The sequence below is a fragment of the Octopus bimaculoides genome, chromosome 9, assembly GCF_046866305.1.
Source record: "Octopus bimaculoides isolate indiv1 chromosome 9, ASM4686630v1, whole genome shotgun sequence".
Classification (NCBI taxonomy): Eukaryota; Metazoa; Mollusca; class Cephalopoda; order Octopoda; family Octopodidae; genus Octopus; species Octopus bimaculoides.
In genome coordinates, this window is record NC_142936.1 from 76,197,845 (window position 1) to 76,216,931 (window position 19,087).

General features: G+C 37.2%; 2 protein-coding genes across 2 annotated transcripts; both read right to left on the minus strand.

Moving 5' to 3' along the window:
* Window positions 1-13,184: 13,184 nt before the first annotated feature.
* LOC149134203 (uncharacterized) lies at window positions 13,185-13,547 on the minus strand. Its single transcript, XM_089358201.1, has one exon. It carries the CDS (start codon window positions 13,545-13,547, stop codon window positions 13,185-13,187), a length of 363 nt encoding a protein of 120 aa, XP_089214327.1.
* A 920-nt stretch (window positions 13,548-14,467) lies between these two features.
* On the minus strand, window positions 14,468-15,962 carry LOC149134204 (protein CFDP2-like). Its single transcript, XM_089358202.1, has 2 exons — window positions 15,956-15,962; window positions 14,468-15,087 (listed from the first exon to the last, which is right to left on the minus strand). The coding sequence occupies exons 1-2, from the start codon at window positions 15,960-15,962 to the stop codon at window positions 14,468-14,470; spliced, it is 627 nt and encodes a 208-aa protein (XP_089214328.1).
* Window positions 15,963-19,087: the final 3,125 nt, after the last annotated feature.

The following is a 19,087-nucleotide window of genomic DNA, read 5'->3' on the forward strand; positions in this document are numbered from 1 at the left end:
ATGCATCTTTAATGGTAAAAACAAAATAACAAAATAAATAAAATCAAAAGTATGTAATTCAAAATGTTTGATGGATCTCTTTTAAAGACGAACGCTATGAGAATGAGTGATATGACCGGAAAGACTCAGTCAAATAACCCTACTGTTTATGCGCTAAGATCATCTCCTCTCTCTCTCTCTCCCTCAATTCCTTTCTCTCTCTCTCACTCCATTTCTCTCTCTCTCTCTCTCTCTCTCTCCCTTTCTCTCTCTCCCTCTCTCACCCTTTCTCTCTCTCCCTCTCTCGCCCTTTTCACTCTCCCTGTTTAAGATCTCTCACTTTCTAATTAATGTTTTAACTTATTGCAAGCATGAGCTAGAAAAAGCAAAGTTAGTTTAAAACAAGTTACACTTATTTGGTATACGCTAAATATTTTATCTTCATCTCTAATCTCCGCAATAGGTACCCTAATCTTAGCATATTTATTTTTCTGCTCTCACATTTCCTGACAATAATCCATCGTTCAGGGCGGAGTATACCCTCTCCAACCTCCTCCACAATACGTGATAGTGGTATTTACGTATCCCCAAAGAAGAGAAAATAAAATGGTCATTGAATTGTGGAATAACAGGACAAAACCTTCTACTTGTAGCCATGCAATAATATACAAACTTAACATAGTAGCAATACGATGAAATACAATCTGAACACACGTCACCAGCTAAACCAGCGACCCCACCGAGCTTATGTACCGAAGAGAGTGTAATTTTCCCTTTATTCTTACCTATATGAACAACCTGCATGACGAAAATTGGGAACCTTACGAAGGGTGGTGGATTAAGACAGGAGAGTCAACAGGCATCCGAACAGTATTTCGATATCATTATTGGTAATGTTGCTATTCGTGTTGCTAAAACTAAACATGGTGTACTGTACTACAGAATCACGTTGGATGACAATAAAATAATAATTGTTACTGCAGTGTAACGTATCTGCTTACAGGGGTTCCGTATGTCACTATGGGATGATATACATTTTAGGTTTGTTTAGTATACTCCCTATGATATTTTGCCTATAACAACACCAATAATTGCGTCAAATTATCACTACAGTCCTCTGTATTCGATTAGTATCAGATAAAAATGTATATTGCAGCGCCGCTGATGAATGAAAGATCCTTAAGTGAAGGTATCTTGCAAGGCTAGTATCCGTATCCATAGTATGATGGGCCCGGTAGCACTGCAACTACTGGTGTAAGTATTAGGAGAAAACGTTCAGAAAATGACGTCAGAATTATTAGGGAGTGAGCGTGAGCAACGAATGCATGAAATAGAGAAAGACTTGTTCTTGGCGACAAAATAAGGAGTTTTAGATTTTAAAAATAATTGAATCATGACAAAATATTGGCTATCACAGCTGCAGCAGAAAGAATTTGTCACATATGTGAAAGGTAAAGAGAAGGAAAAGATCAATGGGTCGTCAGCAGGAAAGAAGTGGTATCGAAGACGAAATAAATTCGCTAAGGGGAAGGATATTACTGAGGATAGGCAAATAAAAAGAAAGGAACTTATTTCAATGTTTAAATGGGAAGAGAAATCGGGACAGAATGAGTTTGGCGACTTCAAAGGAATCGGAAGTGAAATTACAAGACTAGATAAATAATTAGCTAAAGTCAAGGTTGAGAATATTAGAAACGAAAATAACCTCATACTGTGCAGTTTGTATCACTGTGAAACTGAAAAGAAGTTCATGAGGAGGAAAAGATACAAGAACGATCTCCCGAGAAACTATAACATTATACGCAGGGGGTTACAGAACGCTAAGCCAGAGGTAGGGTAAAAGAATTTGGTAAATCCATATAAAAAAAATAAAGACCCACAAAGAATAAATCAATATGCATAGAACAGGCTCCTCTAAAACAATAAAAGGAAATTGTAGCAGTAAGTTCACAACGATAATAAATGTTAGGTGAATGATGTGCCAAATGCTGCGGCATCAAGGAAGATTTGATCAGGTACTTCGAGTAAAAAGGTTCGACACAAGGGTATAACGACTTGCTTTAGGCAATTTATAACTGAAATAGAAAATAAATCAATATACGAGAATAAAAATATTATAGAAATCAAATTAAACGAGACGTTTGAAGAAGTATCAAACCGGAAAACTCCTGAACCCGATCAGCATAAGACAGTACTCCAGATGAGAGATTCTGACATAAAAGTTTCACAAACAGGTATAGTTATTATACAACTTTTTCTTATTAATTCTGTGAGAAATAGAACACCAACATGAATGACAAAGACAATTTTAATACTGATGGTGATGGTGGCGGTTGTGGTGGTGGTGGTGGTGGTGCAGCAGAGCAGCATCAGTAGTAGTAGTAGTAGTAGTAGTAGTAGTAGTAGTAGTAGTAGTAGTAGTAGTAGTAGTAGTAGTAGCCAGTTTCCTATTTAGTCTAATTTCCTGTTTCTGCTTATGTATCCAATGTAAACCTAAGCAATTTGTTTATGAATCTAACGTAAACCTAGGTAAAACTAATTTACACATTAAGTATATTATTTATATTTACGTTGTTTTATGTATGTCTTTTTTTATCTTTTGCAATCACTTGAGATGGCACAAGAATACGCCAACAGAGAGTGTTAACACTGCCTTTGTAGAATATGCTTGGAAATCAGATGCAATATGCTACTGTGATATACGTCATATAAATATGAGGTGAAAGCATGTTTGGCGCCCAAAATAACAATCACATGATAGTAATATGGTAGCGAGTTGATGGGAACTGACGTTGTTGTTGTTGTTGTTATTGTTGTTCTTGTTCTTGTTCTTGTTGCTGTTGCTGATGATGATGATGATGATGATGATGATGATGATGATGATGATGATGATGATGATGATGATGATAACGACGGTACTGGTACTTGTAGTTCTAAATTTCATGAAAGAGCAACTTTTATAATCAGTCGAAATGCATGACTACAAAACAACAAAACACACACCGAAGTACACGATGCCACTGAATATTGATGTCGTAAGCTACAGTTTCTCACCAAATTACTGCTGAAATATCGGAGAATTTACAAAGTAATTTCAACCATGTTAACATTGCAGAAAGGTATGATGCGACCCCAAAAAATCAGCACTTCGACCGGTAGATATACTCACACATTTAACAAGAAAAAAGTATGAAATAAGTAGCAGAGAGTTGTTTTTAATATAGGCGCGAGGTTGGCAATCTTAAGGGGAGTTTTTAATTTGATCTGGAGGGATGAAAAACAAATTTGACTTCGGCAGAATTTGAACTCAGAACGTAAAGTATCGGAAGAAATACCGCAGGGTTTTTTATTTTTTATTTTGCTCTCTAACGACTCTTGCAGCTTAGGCAATATAAACAGGCATTTCACAGATGAGATAAATGTTTCTTTCTTTCCCTGTCTCTTTTTCAAAAACATTTAGTGTCCATTGGGATAATATCGGTTTTACCAAAGGTCTTGTGAATGATTAAAAGGTGGTGTTTGATAAGGTACTTTATAACATTACTGGAAAAATATCACATGGCGAAACAATTATGATTAAAACGAGTGTTTGTACAAAGTATTCTTCAACTTAGAACCTGTTTTAATACGGTATGTTGGACTGGTGTTGCGTTTAGTTTCTATAGAACTAAACAAGAGCTAAACATGTCACAACTCTAACGCTTACATTAGATGCTTTAGTATTGACGCTGTAGTTTGTATAAGAAGTTTTTCGCCTTCTTCTTGAGTTAGAATTTCGCTCAGTACCTTCTCCTTGAATCATCAGAACATACCAGACTGGTATTTTGATCACTCATGGAAGGTGCAAGCACGATGTATTAATTTTCCATCTTAGTGTCTGAACGCCTTATGACCACTATCTGACTTGCTCAGATAGAAGACCACTTAAAATAGTCTTAATATGGACGACTATCTTGGAGACAAAAAGGGATTGAAGAAGACTTATAACATTTGTAACAAATAACGCGAAGCATTATTTGCTTTGTAAATGCTGCGGTGGCGCCTATCCGTTATTGGTCCACTCATCGATTAACGAACCTACAGTCGAATCGGACAATCTCCAGTCATCAATCTTTGCGCCCGATGGTAAGCCATGATAATAGTAGCTGTTTCTCCAACAATTTCTCTTGGTCATTCTCTCTAAGAAGACTAATATAAACACATACAAACAGAGAACAAACACACAAATATAGGAGGATGTAAGATTAGAATAATCATTGGATGACAGAAAAGTAATTAAATTAAATATTATTGATAATAATATTCATCAGAATATTATAATAAATAAATCATAGGAAGTCAAGTCAATATAGAAAAGGGCGGGGCTGAATGTATTGTTTCAACCTGCTAAATTGTTTTATGTTCATCTATCTTTAGAAATATTATGCCGTTCAGGACACATTATATATGTGAAAAAGAAAAGGCATGATAGTCAAGCCAGGAACACATTTAATCACATTTTCATTCGACCGCGAGTCATATATTGGATAAACTGCATGAGAGTATTGAACGTGGGAATATGCTACTCCTATTTATAGTCATTTCAATAAGTAATTAAGTCATATTTCGACTATGCTCACATTTTTGTATTGATATATTAGATAACAATGGCCTAACTGATCATACTGCCAGAAATATGGGAATGTTGAAGTGTTTTTGCCTCAAGGAAATTATTATATAATCTAAAGAAGTTTCTGCATCATGAAAACCCAGCTGCTCCCCATTAAGTATACTGCTCTTCTCTATGCCATCATTTTCGGCCAATAAAAAGACAACATTCGTTAATGTATCTCACCAGCATCTTTTTTGACAAACAACGAAAGAAAGAGGAACGAATAACGCAACGTATAACAGCGCTTTATAAAGCCCGCTCAATTACTGAACTGAACTGATGCATTTTTTTTTTATAAACCCGGACAGAATAATAGTCAAATTGAACATAGACCGTATTTGAACTACGAACGTATTTGAACTCCGACCGTATTTGAACTACCTGAACAAACACTGCAAGTCAATTAAATTGACATTCCAAGGATCCACTTAGTCCACTTCTTTCATGGACTATAAAAACCTAACAATTCTCAGTATCACAAATCACTTATTTGATTTATTCATGCTCTGATTTATGTATTATTATAAACATTTGAATAGGGAAAATGCATTCAAAGACAATAAAAGTAGCAGCAACAATTACATTGGGTTAGTTGAACTGCACCCTATCTAATATATCATACTATAATGGGCGTCTGTCTGTACCCTCGTCACGGTGAAACGTCTGAACCAATGGTCACGATGTTTTTCGGAATTACCAAGGAGGTAATCAGGCGGGTTTTTAGCGTAAAACATTTTTAAAAGTATGGTTATTTACTGGCTATTTAGGGTAATTGTTCAGTCTACGGGTGTACTAAAAAGCTAATAAAAATTACAGGCATAAAAAAGTAAACAAAAATAAAGGGAGGTAACTTCTAATAAAAGAAGCAAAGGAAAATAAATCAACTTACTTTTCCACTAAATTATGCCATATAAGAAAGTTTTAGTTTAGGATAGCTTTATTAACGAATGATTGTGATGGCTTCGGCTCATCAATTGGCGTATGACTACTAGGAACATTATCAATAACGATTGTATGCATGAAGCTGTGTAACGCTTTATTAAATTTTCCTTCGTTTCACGCCATTATGACCTGGAAACGGAGATCAGGAATTGGTAGGACTACGAGGAAAGCTGCCACTATAAAACATAAGAGAAAATATAACAGTGAATACAGACAATCCTAACAGAAGAAGGATACAGAAACTCATAGAATTCACCTTGATACAGAAGTGAGAGCGTCAGAACAGAACAGGGATACGCTAGCTCACCAAGTAACAGAGAGAGCTTCGGAACAGATAAGGAACACTCTAGCTCGCCGAAAATCAAGACAAGTACAGTTTCCTATAAAACTGTTTTTTTTTCATTTACAAGACACAGGTCCAGACTTTACATCGTGTAGGTGTATTTTTACCCATTCTGATGTTTCCACACAGCCAGTTATACGTCGCTATGTGTCGAGCAACGGACTCCAGTAATTTGAAAATTAGTGTCGACCACACGCAAGATATCGTCTATAAAGAAGTTTTGTAATCATATTGATATTAAAATCCATTTATCACATTTTTCAATATGTACTGTTGTTACGACTTCCTTCCCACATTTTATGCCTCCATCTTAGATGGGTAGATTTGCTAGTATTAGTAATAATGATTTATTTCAAGTTCATGTAGAGTGAAAAGGTAATGATTTCAAAATGTCAGCGAGATATCTAAATAGCAGGAATTCCATTTCAGCAGTAGTGGGATGAAAATATATAAATACAATTGCGTATGTATGTATGTATGTATGTATGTATGTATGTATGTCTGCATGTATGTATGTATGTGTATATATATATATATATATATATATATATATATATATATATATATATATATATATATATATATATATATTAGCATATACATGTTATATGTGTATGTGTGTGTAGATATATATAGATAGATAGATGGATAGATAGATAGATAGATAGATAGATAGATAGATAGATAGATAGATAGATAGATAGATAGATAGATGGAAACGTGACTGTGTGGTAAGAAGATTGCTTCCCAAACATATGATTCCCGGGTCAGTCCCACTGCGTGGCTTCTTATACTAGTCTCTCCTACTATAGCATCTGGCCGACCAAATACCTTTGAGCGGATGTTGTAGACGGTAACTGAAAGAAGCGCATCCTATATATATATATTCTTTATTTTCTCTCCCTGTTTCTTTCTGTGTTTCTTTCTGTAGAAGAGCGTAGGCTCGAAACGTTAAAAACTTTTTCACTTCCCGAGCGTTAAACTAATACATCTGTTTGTTGTCTACACTACCTGTGTAATACATATATATATATATATATATATATATATATATATATATATATATATACACGTGCGCGCGCACGCACACACACACACACACACATATATATATATATATATATATATATATATATATATATATATATATATATATATAGATATATATATATACACACACGAACATCACAGAAATATATATACTCCCCATAAACCATCTTTTTATGTTTATTCTAAGTTGTAAAGTTTATGTATTTTATTAATTGCCATTTTTATGTTTCAGGTACTATATGTGATTGTTTAATCATTCCACGAACAAAAGAAGCCTTGGAATTGTCTGAATTTCACAGCGGCCGTACTGTAGATCATTCTGAAGGTGGATATACTCAGCGTAAACTCGCAGAAAATCTTGGGATCCCGATTTCTACAGTTAATTGAGTGATTCTGCAATTCACCAGAGAGTGGAAGGAGTCCACATCACCTCGCCTGGACCCCTCTCTTTGTTAAGAGAAGTGTGGAGGATAATCCTCGTGTGAGGCCTCTGACATAGTAGAACAAATTAATGTCATTCCCAGAAAAGCTGTCATGTATCTTCACAAACTTGGTTACTATGGCAGAGCACAGGCCACTTCTTCGACCATCCAACATCATGGGCTAGTGAGATAATGGAGAGGCCATTAACGTTTTGGGCCACTGCTATATCCTCTCATGAGTCCAGATTTGCTGCATTTCCTGTCAGTGGTCGAGTGTGGGTCTGGAGATATTGTGATTAAGAATTTGATATGAAAAGATTGCAGCCAACAATGAAACACGGCAGTTATTTTGTGATTGTCTGGGGTGCATTTTGGAGCAATGTCTGATCAAAGTTGGTTCAGTGTGAGGGAATTGTAATCACAGATGAATATGTGTCCACATTGCTGAAAGGACTCCTTCCAATCTTCTCCATTGGGGAAATGATTAAAGAAGACTCTTTATTTATGAAATACGGGGCTCCTTGTCACACGGCTAAAATGACCCAAGATTTATTGGATGAGAATAGCATTAAAAAGCTTCCATGGCCAAGCCAGTCACCCGATATGAAGCCGACTGAACACCTCTGGGACATAATGGACAGGACACTTTATAAAATGAACAAGAAAGCATCTTCAAAGCCAGATCTTTTGAGATTACTGCATGAAACTTGGTAAGAAATTCCACAAGAGAATTTTCGTCATCTGGTCAGTAACATGCCTAATAGGCTCCTTGCATTGAAACATGCAAAGGGAATGTCTACCAGATATTAAATATTCTCCTTATAACAATTAATCAATAATTTGAATGTATATCTATTTACCTCTGTCATCTCTGTATATATGTGTGTTGTGTGTGTGTGTGTGTGTGTGTGTGTGTGTGTGTGTGTGTGTGTGTGTGTGTGTGTGTGTGTGTGCGTGCGTGCGTGTGTGTGTGTGCATGTGAGTGTGTGTGTGTATGTGTGCGTGTGTTTTGTGTGTGTGTGTGTGTGTGTGTAAATATTTATATGTATGTATAAATCCAAGAAAGTTAGGGGTTGTGAATCCAACCCACTAAGAGATATCTATCCAACATACTGCTGGAAGAATACCCAAATATTATTACACTAGTGTTTTTTCATTGCATTACCATGTGCAATAAATGGGTGCGGGTAAAAAGATATTTTACCATTAATTTATATAGCAATAAGAAAATGGAGGGGAACAGGTGGTATTCATCAACTTGCAGACATTGTATTGCGTCAATTTACTTGTTTATTTGTTTACTAAAAGGACAATAATAACAATGTAGAAACACATATGACATATTATGTCATATCAGTAATTAAAAAATGACACGTAGTGACAGAAAATGGGATAATGACTTACAGCTGTTTCAGTCTAGGGTTATATGCATCATTCTATTTATATCACTCCAGTAGACTGAAGTAATTAATAGATGAAATAGAGGTACATGGATGATTCTCTAGGCCTCTTCAGAGATTTTATAAAGTTCATAAGGTTAAGTTAAAAATATCCACATATAAAAATATAAAAACCGTAAAAACCCACATATATATGCATACTTTAACAGATACATACATATACATAAATAAGCATAAATAGATAAATACATATATGTACATTTAAATGTACATACACAAATGTCCATACATGCACACAAATGAATCAATTATATATATATACGAGGTGTAGTCAAAAAGTATCGGACTTTGATTTTTTTGCACAGAATAATAATGCGTAAGCAAAATCTGCATGGGTGTTAGGTGACTGTGTCACTCCTGAGCATGCAAAAACGTTTTGTGTCTGTAGGTTGCGCCATTCTCCCGAAGGGAAACGTTTTGTAAAGACGTGAAGAGTGTGCTGCGAATTTTCTTCTTGGGTCAAGATGACCGATCGCATTGTGCAAAGATTCTGTATTAAATTCTGCCAAAATCTTGGTGATACGCAAGCCCAAACTATCGAGAAGATTCAGAAGGCCTTTGGAGATGACGCTATGGAAAAACACAAATAAAGGAGTGGTACAACCAGTTCAAAGATGGCCGCACCTCAGTTGACAGTGAGCCACATTGTGGCAGACCATCGACTAGCAGAAACGTCGAAATGATTCGAGAAATAGCCTATGGAAACTGTCATGTAACAATTTAGGAGATTGTTGCCGAAGTTGGAATCAGGCAAGAGTCTGTTCAGTCAGTTCATTCCGCTCATGTGATCCAAGCATATCTCGTCAAGATTTGGCTCCGTGTGACTGTTGGCCATTCCCAAAGCTCAGAAAAACACTCAAAGTGAGAAGATTTGAGTAACAGAGGACATTAAGCAAAACTCGAAGGCACAACTCTATAGCATCCCAAAAAGTGATTTCCAGAAATGTTTCCAAGAGTGGCAGGAACGCTGGCAGAAGTGTGTAGACTCCCAAGGTGAATACTCTCAAGGAGACTAAATCAAAATGAGAAATTTTTAAATATTACTTGCTTTTTTTTTACTTTATGACAACACCTCGTATATATATATATATATATATAAATGCGTGCGTGTGTGTGTGTGTGTGTGTGTGTGTGTGTGTGTGTGTGTGTGTGTGCAGCTTTCTCTTCTTTTATTTACCCTCCATATGGTCCTTGAAAGCGTGTAGTATAGGAAAAAGCAGAGACACGACAATGTAAAACCGCCATCTGTGCATTAGTGAGAAATTTACATTTATAAGTATATGTATGGTGATATATATTCTAACATTACTCGAGTTAATATGCATACTGAACTTGAATAGAATGTGAGATATTTATGAAAATAGAATAAAACACAAATTTAGCAATATTTGAAAATATATCCTTATCCATTTTGTCACTGAAATTAAAATCATGATTATTATTTCTATATTTTAGTTGCTGTGGTCGCTATTGTTTTTGATCTGATTCAGGTTTGTCCCTGGTCCTAATATGTAAACAGCGAGTGGGTGTTTTTTTTTTCGGGCCTATTTTGCTTCGTGCATCATTTATGTTCTTCTTGAAGTATCTTGTTACCTTCCAGATTATATAACTTTTCCGCCAAGTCATCTCTCATAAACTTCCAAATAAGTGGTGAACATATTATAGGTCAAAAGTTTGATACCAACTTACCTTTTAACGGCTCCTTGAGACATAACAACGTTCGTCCACTTGTCATCCGGGTAGGGACATGACCCTGCTAAAAGTTGCTGGCATTCATCCAGTGCACAGTGATCAATTTATGTGAATGTGTAAAGTACTTCACCCAATAGCCTTATAATTGATTCCTTTTAAAAAACGAATAACAATTGATCAAGTTATGATACAATGTGTTTTTAATGTCATCAAGGCAGTATCTAACGTGGCAATATACTATTTCCTCCCAGGCATAGCCATTTCAATAAGTCATTAGTTCATATTTTGATAATGGTCGCGTTGTTTTGTCGGTTAATTAGATAACAATATCATAACAATTTCATACTGCTGCAAATACTGGAATAGCCAAAGAACCTTGCCTTATTACCGTAACCCTGGAGCATTACAACTTTCTTAAAATGCATGTCCAATTATCAAATGTCATGAAATAGCGACCTAGCACAAAGAGCACCTCATATTCGTTACGTTAGAGCAATAAATAAAATATACAAAATTACACATAAAATATATTTGCAATTATGAAAAGATGGCCATTCCATAGAGACTGGCATTGAGAAAGAATTGTGTGCTGCAATAACATGATTCTGAAGGTGCATATGGCAACATAGATTATAAATATTTCTATTGATAAAATTGTGCAAATAACTTCTGTCTTATTTGATGAAAAACATATCATTTATATGATTGTTTGACCTTAACTATTTCCAGAGATCTGGTGACATTACGAACAATTATATTCTAATTTGTACCAGAAGAGTTAAAAATTAATGTGTAAGATTAACCTGACAAATCCTCAGTGTCTAAATCCATTTATTCAATGTATTCATATACAATTTGCATGGCAAAAATTTTTTCGAAGACAGCAAAAACGACGCAGCAGTTATGAGTTACACGGACTACAACCAATTACTATATGTCAGTATGTTTTATTTCCTTGAATAATATTTCCCTTCCACTTTTAAGAGCACCAAGAAACTTTCAAATACTTTAATACTTTCCCATCACGTAAGTTACCATGACATCAACTAATTCGTAGTTATTAGTTTGCAACTATTATACTAAATGTTTTTTCTACGTTTGGTATTATAAAATTGAATTATGTTTTCAGATATATAATGTAAAACACCTTTTATACTTTCTGGAAATGATGTAAAAGTTTGAATCAGTTGACTTGAATTCTAAATCAAAAAACATTCATGCAATAGATTTAGAGTTTTTCATGGCATAAAATATATTCTGAATAACTTCATTGCTATTCGAGATCCAGACGTGTTGTTCAAGTTTATGGACAAATCTCCAGAGGGGGGAACTAACGATTTATAAACATCACTAATAATGAAATTCTAATCCAAAAGTGGTAAGATGAAACAACTATGATTATCCATATATATATAATCTTTTCTACTCTAGGCACAAGGCCCGAAATATTTGTGGAGGGGGCCAGTCAATTAGATCGACCCCAGTACGCAACTAGTACTTAATTTATCGACCCCGAAAGGATGAGAGGCAAAGTCGATCTCGTCGGGATTTGAACTCAGAACGTAAAGGCAAAGGAAATACCGCTATGCATTTCGCAATTCACTCTGTTAGAAATTTGGAAACGGCATCCTGTACTGCTTGGCATTCGCGCAGGAAGCTCCAACACGAACATTTCATAGTTTTTGGGTGTCAACATTCGGAAGTAGTTGGATGAGTTTAATGGTAAGTTCTGAGGTACGGTAGCTCGGAAAACTCACTCTGATTGTTTTGATAGGAAAATAACTCTTGAATTTGTTGGTGAGATCCAGTCCATGATTAACAACGATCCCTCCAACTCAGTCAGGTCCATCGCCAGCGATATGGGAGTTTATTATTAGGCAGGTAGTGCATGAAGACATTTAGTATTCTTCATATAAGATGAGAAAGGGTCGATTTTTATCCCAAGCCATCAAGGACAATAGGAAAGGCAGAGTTCTGAAGCTTTTAGGCAAACTCAAGCAACCCCTCCAACCGAACATACTTTGGTTTTTCTCAGACGAGAAAAAATTCTGTCACGATCAGATGGTGAACACACAGAACAACCATTGACTCGCCGTGTCCCCAAGACATATACCGAGAATGATAAAAATCAGACATCCAGTTTGGATTGATCACAAGTGATGGTGACGTTAGCCCTCCATTCATCTTCCCACACGACCTCAGTCTTAACACGGAGTACTACATCAAGTGCCTGGAAGAGGTAGTGCTGCCCTAGGTCAAGAGAGTGGCTGCTGGAAAACCCTGACAACAGGACTCTGCACCATGCCACAAAAGCAGGAGAACTCAATCATGGCTGTCAGACAATTTCTATGACCACATCACCCCTTACATCTGGCCACGTAACTCCTCAGACTGCAACCCCCTTGATTATTATGTCTGGAGCACAGTTGGGTGAGAGACCAACAAAATCCTTATAACACCAAAGATGAACTGAAGGCAATGATTATGGTAGCACTCACCGTCCAGAAGAGTTGCAGGATGTGATGCGCTGCAGGGCTCTTTCTGTGTGCGCGACAAGTGCGGCATCATTAGCAAAGAAGAAGTTCTGGATCAGTTGCTCTTGAGTCTTGGTGTGGGTCTGCAGGCGCCGGATTTTGAAAAGACTATCATCCAAACTGCCTGATGGAGACGCCGTCTTCAGCGTCGAGGTCTGCAGTAGCCTGCTTGAGCATCATGCTGAAGAAGATGTTGAAGAGAGTTGGTGCCAGGATACAGCCCTGATTCACGCCGTAATTGATGAGGAATGGCTCTGAAATGTCACTAGTCAGGCGGACTTGTCTTTGTTGGTCTTTGTGAAGTTGGGCGATCATTGTTAGGAATTTTATGGGACAGCCAAGTCGGTTTAGGATCTGCCACAGACTTTTCCTGCTCACTATGTCCAACGTTTTCGTCAGATCGGCAAGTTTTACATAAAGTGGTTTATTTTGCTCCCGACACTTTTCTTGGAGCTGTCTGAGAACGAAAACCATATCTGTTGTGCTCCTGTTGGCTCTGAAACCACATTGGCTTTCTGGAAGATGGTTTTCGACAATGGACAGAGAAAATTTGTTGAGGAGTAATCTTACTAGAACTTTTCCTGCAGTGGAAAGTATGGTGGTCCCCTAGTAGTTTGAGCAGTCTGACTTTTCCCCTTTGTTTTTGTACAGTTTAAGGATGACACCATCAGGGAGATCTTGTGGCAGCTTATCCTATTCCTTGCACGCAACGAGGAGCTCGTGAAGGTTAGCATGACAAGACCCCCATGCTTCCATATCTCATCAACTCCCGCTGCCTTTCTACTCTTCAGCTGGCCTATGGCAACTTTGGTCTCTTCCAGGATTGGAGGCTCATCTAGCTTCACTCTGACAAGTTGTTGTTGGATGTGGAGGATTTGCGTTTTCCTGGACAACTCGCTTCGCACCGAAGAGGGCCTGAAAGTATTCAGACCAGCGGTTGAGGATGGATGCTGTGTCTGTGAAAAGGGCCTGGCCATCTGAGCTGCGCAAGGGACTCTGGACTTGATGTGTTGGGCCGTAAACTGCCTTTGGAGCTTCATAGATCGCTCTGTAGTCGTCAGAGTCAGCGCACAGTTGGGTTCACCGTGAGATGTTGGTCCACCACTCATTCTGAACTTTACGGAGTTTGCGCTACAGAAAGTTAAAGGCAGGACAGTTGTGCCAGATGTGCTTGGTGGGCAGATTTCTTCTTCTTTAATAATTCCTGGATCGGTACATCGTTTTCGTCAAATCAATCTTTGTTTTTTGTTATTCGTAAAGCCTAGGATTTCTGCAGGTCTGTAGGATGCCAGTTTTCAGTTGTTCCTATAGGATTTCTGGAAAGTGATCTGAGGGGCAATTGGATTCATCAAGCTTTGATTGTAGTCTTGCCTGGAAGTTTACTTTCACTTTATTTAGCTGCACCCCGCTAGTTTTGATCTTCTTGTTGTTAGCCGGTCCTGTCTTTTTTGTTGGTTTGGGCTTGAAGTGAGGATATTGGTGATGACAAGCTGATGTTCGGTGTGAAACTCAAGCAAGAGTCGCCCGTTGTCGTTGCAATTCCCAAACTCATGCTTTCCGAGGACTCCTTTCCAGGTATCTGAATCTTCGCCCACTCTGAAGTTGAAATCTCCTAGGATTATGACCTTATCGTCGGTGAGAATTCCCTGGAGGAGTCTGCACAGGTTTGAGTAGAACTTGTCCTTGTCTGTTGGGTCTGCTTGGAGGGTCAGAGTGTAAACGCTGAAGATCATGGCATGCTGCTTGTTTTTCAGAGTGAGGTGCATGGAGATAATGCCGTCAGAATGACCTCCTGGTAGACTTTCCAGCTTTGAGGTAATGACACCGACACCTGAACGGCATCTTTCTGATGGGGGGGGCCTACCTGACCAATATAGGGTGTATCCGGCAGTATGTTCTTTCAAGCTGCCTTCCTTTGGGAGCCGGACTTCGCTAAGGGCTGCGATATCAATATCTAGTCTGGACAGTTCATGTACAATGAGAGCAGATCGGCGTTCTGGGCGCCCTGTGTCGCCTGAGTCAAGAATAGTCCCGACGTTCCGACATGAGATCCTATCCTCAGACCCTTGGCAACATTTCAAGGGTGTGTAGAGTCTTTCCTTTTTGTAATTGTGCGTATTCGACCGCTTGAAGAAGATGCCCGTTGGCAGTGGTTTCCTAACTGGTGGTGTAGGAGACGAGCCTTCTTTAGGCCATCTTTTCTAGGCCCCTCTCCATGTGGAGCAAGCAGTGCTCTTCCTAGATAAGGCTGCTTGGTCGTTAGGGATGCTTCCTAGTGATGTTGTCGCCTGAGTGTCAGCACCAGGCGACCAATGTCCTGAACCGCTTGCATGCAGGCTATGAGCTACGGCTTCCACTAACATCTTTCGTCCCCTTCCCATCGTTACAGGGCTTGGGGAGTTGTGATTGTGGTTGTGGACGCAGACAGGTCCTTCGACCTGCGCGATGGAGTTTTAAGTGAAGTGCAGTCTGCGCAGAACTTGCCCTGCCCTTTCATCTGCCGAGGCTCAGTCAGCTGGGGCGATGACAGAGAGATTCTCGTGTCGTAGGTTTTATATCGCAGTGTCCTTCTCCTTGATAGGGTGCCGATCATGGATAACAAGCCCCATCCCCTTGGAGCGGCCTGATTATACTGCGCCAGACACCCGCAGTCGTCCCCTCCTGTTGGTTTAGATCCAGGTGGTACCACGAGGAGGTCGAAGTAGGACATAGGGTTTGCGTCACTCTTTGGAAGTTTTAGCTCAGTATAATGCTCACTCAAACAGCATCCGGTGATTACATGCACACACACACACACATACACATATATATATATATATATATATATATATATATATATATATATATATATATATATATATATTATGTAACCATTCAGTTACAGAACATGTTACTTACTACAAACATCAGACGAGAATGACTAATTATGCAGCATACCTTCTTTGGGAAATCAATCTAACAGATGATGATGAATTAGACAACTATTTTCTATTTGACCGCTGTCCTAGCGACCATTCAATTAAAAAACACGTCACTTACTGTGAAACACCGGACGAGAATGACCGATTATACAACATACCCGCTTTGGGAAAACGAACTAAAAGACTTTACAGGAATTTGTTCTGTGCTCTTTGTAACGGAGAGGAATACATATTATGGACAGTTCACTACAAATGTAATCATAAAATGGATATTGATTTATCACTCTTCCTTCACATGTTGAAAAATAATCACTTTAATAAATCCACTAGAGCGCCATTGAACTTTAAAGGTTGTCAATATCCATATACAGATGAGGGCAGCTGGCAGAATCGTTAGCATGCTGGTTGAAATGCTTAGCGGTATTTCGTCTGCCGTTACGTTCTGAGTCCACCGAGGTCGACTTTTCCTTTCATCCTTTCGGGGTCGATTAAATAAGTACCAGTTACGCACTGGGGTTGATGTAATCGACTTGATCCCTTTGTCTGTCCTTGTTTGTCCCCTCTATGTTTAGCCCCTTGTGGGCAATAAAAAAATAGATATCCATATACAGATTATGTTTCAAATTGTCCCTGAAAAGTTACCAATACATCTTTAGTTTCTTCTTGTATGTTTGAGCAATGGCTAATCTGAGATCAAATGGAACTAATTTTAATAACATTCACTTCGCCATCTGTAATGGTACTGACATTAATAATATTGACTGCAACGAAATGATCTCCATAGAAAAGTCATATAGAAAGGTGTATAGCGTAATAGTAATATTTAATTATAATCATAACACAGTAGAAATATTAAATGCAAATTACGAAAAAGAATATTTGAACGAATTGTCATCTTGTTCACATGAATTTCTTTACGATGAACCGAAGAATAACTGTCGACAAGTAGACTTTAGCTTCATCTTAAATTGTACAACTAAAAGCCCAAAAGAAATCCAATATCATTTCACTAATTTTAGATTTCTCTATTTAAATTCTCCTCACACGAAGCATAACGAATCAGAATTCATTCGAGATCCTCGAGGCCTAAGTATCTGTGTAAATAATGTTAATGGTAAGACAGTAATTTTTGATATTGTGGCGAACTATATTAAATTAGTGGGGCTTGCAGACTCTGTTACAGTCTATACCAGAACTTCTTACATTACCAGGTAAATTACTTATAAGACTTTTATCAGCACGTTGTATGGCATGTTTCTTATCCCACTGCAAATTACATCGACTTTTCTGTGTAAATCATTAGCTTGTCTGAAGCATTATTTTCCCCTTATGTTTTTCTTTTGGATGAGCGTCATAGCATTTAATGCCTACTATACAATCCCAGGTCTTACACCACTTCAAGGTACAGAAAAACATAGAAAGCGACTTATCTATTACTTTTTGTATACTTCTATCCGTCCACAAATAATCGTGACAGTGTCACTTCTATTTCAATAAGTCTGGGAATCATGAGCTTTCTCCAGGTTATGGAAAAGGATATTCTTGTTGGATTAAAAATATAAATATACGATTGTGGTTCATTGTAGTCCGAATAATAATAATTTTAATGCTTAATTTCTTGCCTTTCATTCTTACCACAAGAAATCTCTGTTTACTGAGTGAACACTCATCAAAACATCTTGCAGAACATAAAAGTGCGAACTTTAAGGTTTAGATTAAATTAAGTTTTTTAATGGGCTCAAGATAGACATTTACATTTACTCCGTTGCGTGAAATATATGTAATACATTTTACAACGAGTACATAAATCGCTATATCGGTTTAATAATCAATATATCACTTTTATCAACAAAACTTGTTACACAGAATTTTCACCTTAAAATCTATGAAAGCTATTCCAAATAAAATTTGAAAGAGTTTCATATTTCACCAAAATTTGAGAAAACATATTCAACAAATGTACATGATTATAGTTCTCTGTTATTGCACACTGAAAACTTGTATATAAATTAAATTTTCGGTCTTTAATTAACGCGAGTTGATTTGATACATCGCTTATTAGTGCAACTAAGTAAATTCAGGTTCTCAATATTCACACAGCAAAACGTAGATCTATATAGAGAACTAATCACTCCGACACATGCAAATATATAAATGTATCTATATAAGTGTATGTGTACATGTGTATGAATCTTTTATATCAAAAACTGTCAGGCACAAACTTCTCAGCCTTTGATGTTAGTTATGTAACCAATCAACCGGCGATATAAGAATTACTAGCAAAACTGGAAAACACATCAATGTTCGGCTGTTGTAGCCCGAAGCCGCCATTTTCTTTGCAGTAACACACCATGAATAAAATCAAGCAAAATTTCTAGCTCATCACGTTCACCTACTCTTCATAGAACAAATAATACTCTCTCCAACCAGGAGCTCAATTTTGCACTTCCGTTTCACAAACAATCCATATTATATAAGCATGTATATATGTGTTTATGCATATTTGCATGCTAACCATTGCACCAGAGTGAGTTATATCTATTTATGTACATACGTATGTATGTATGTATTTATATATCTACGTATTTACATTAATTTACTCATATGTGTGTATGTGTACATATTTATGTATGGTTGAGGATGTATGTATATTTTATGCATAGATACGTGGATAAACATTATCTCCTAGATGTGATTGTGTGGTAGTACGAGCGACAAGACACTATCCATTTCCACTCTTTTACAATATACAATTAATCACAACAGAGAAGACATGTTATGTTTTATATTTTATTGAAAATCATAAAACAACAAATGCTATTACGATGTATTTATAAAATGAACGGATGTTTCTCAGTCGATTTTCTTTGCCAAATGTCTACTATCTTTCCTTAATTTCTTTTTACTATTTTTTCCTTTTCACTTCCTTTCTTTTTTTCTCCCTCCCTTTACTCATATTTCACTTTTCTTTCCCTTTCCTCCTGCCGTTATTTCTGCTTAATCTTTCCTCTCTTTCCCTCATCCTCTTTCTCTCTCATTCTTTCTCTTTCTTTCTTTATTTCTCTTTCTCTCTCTCTCTCTCTCTCTCTCTCT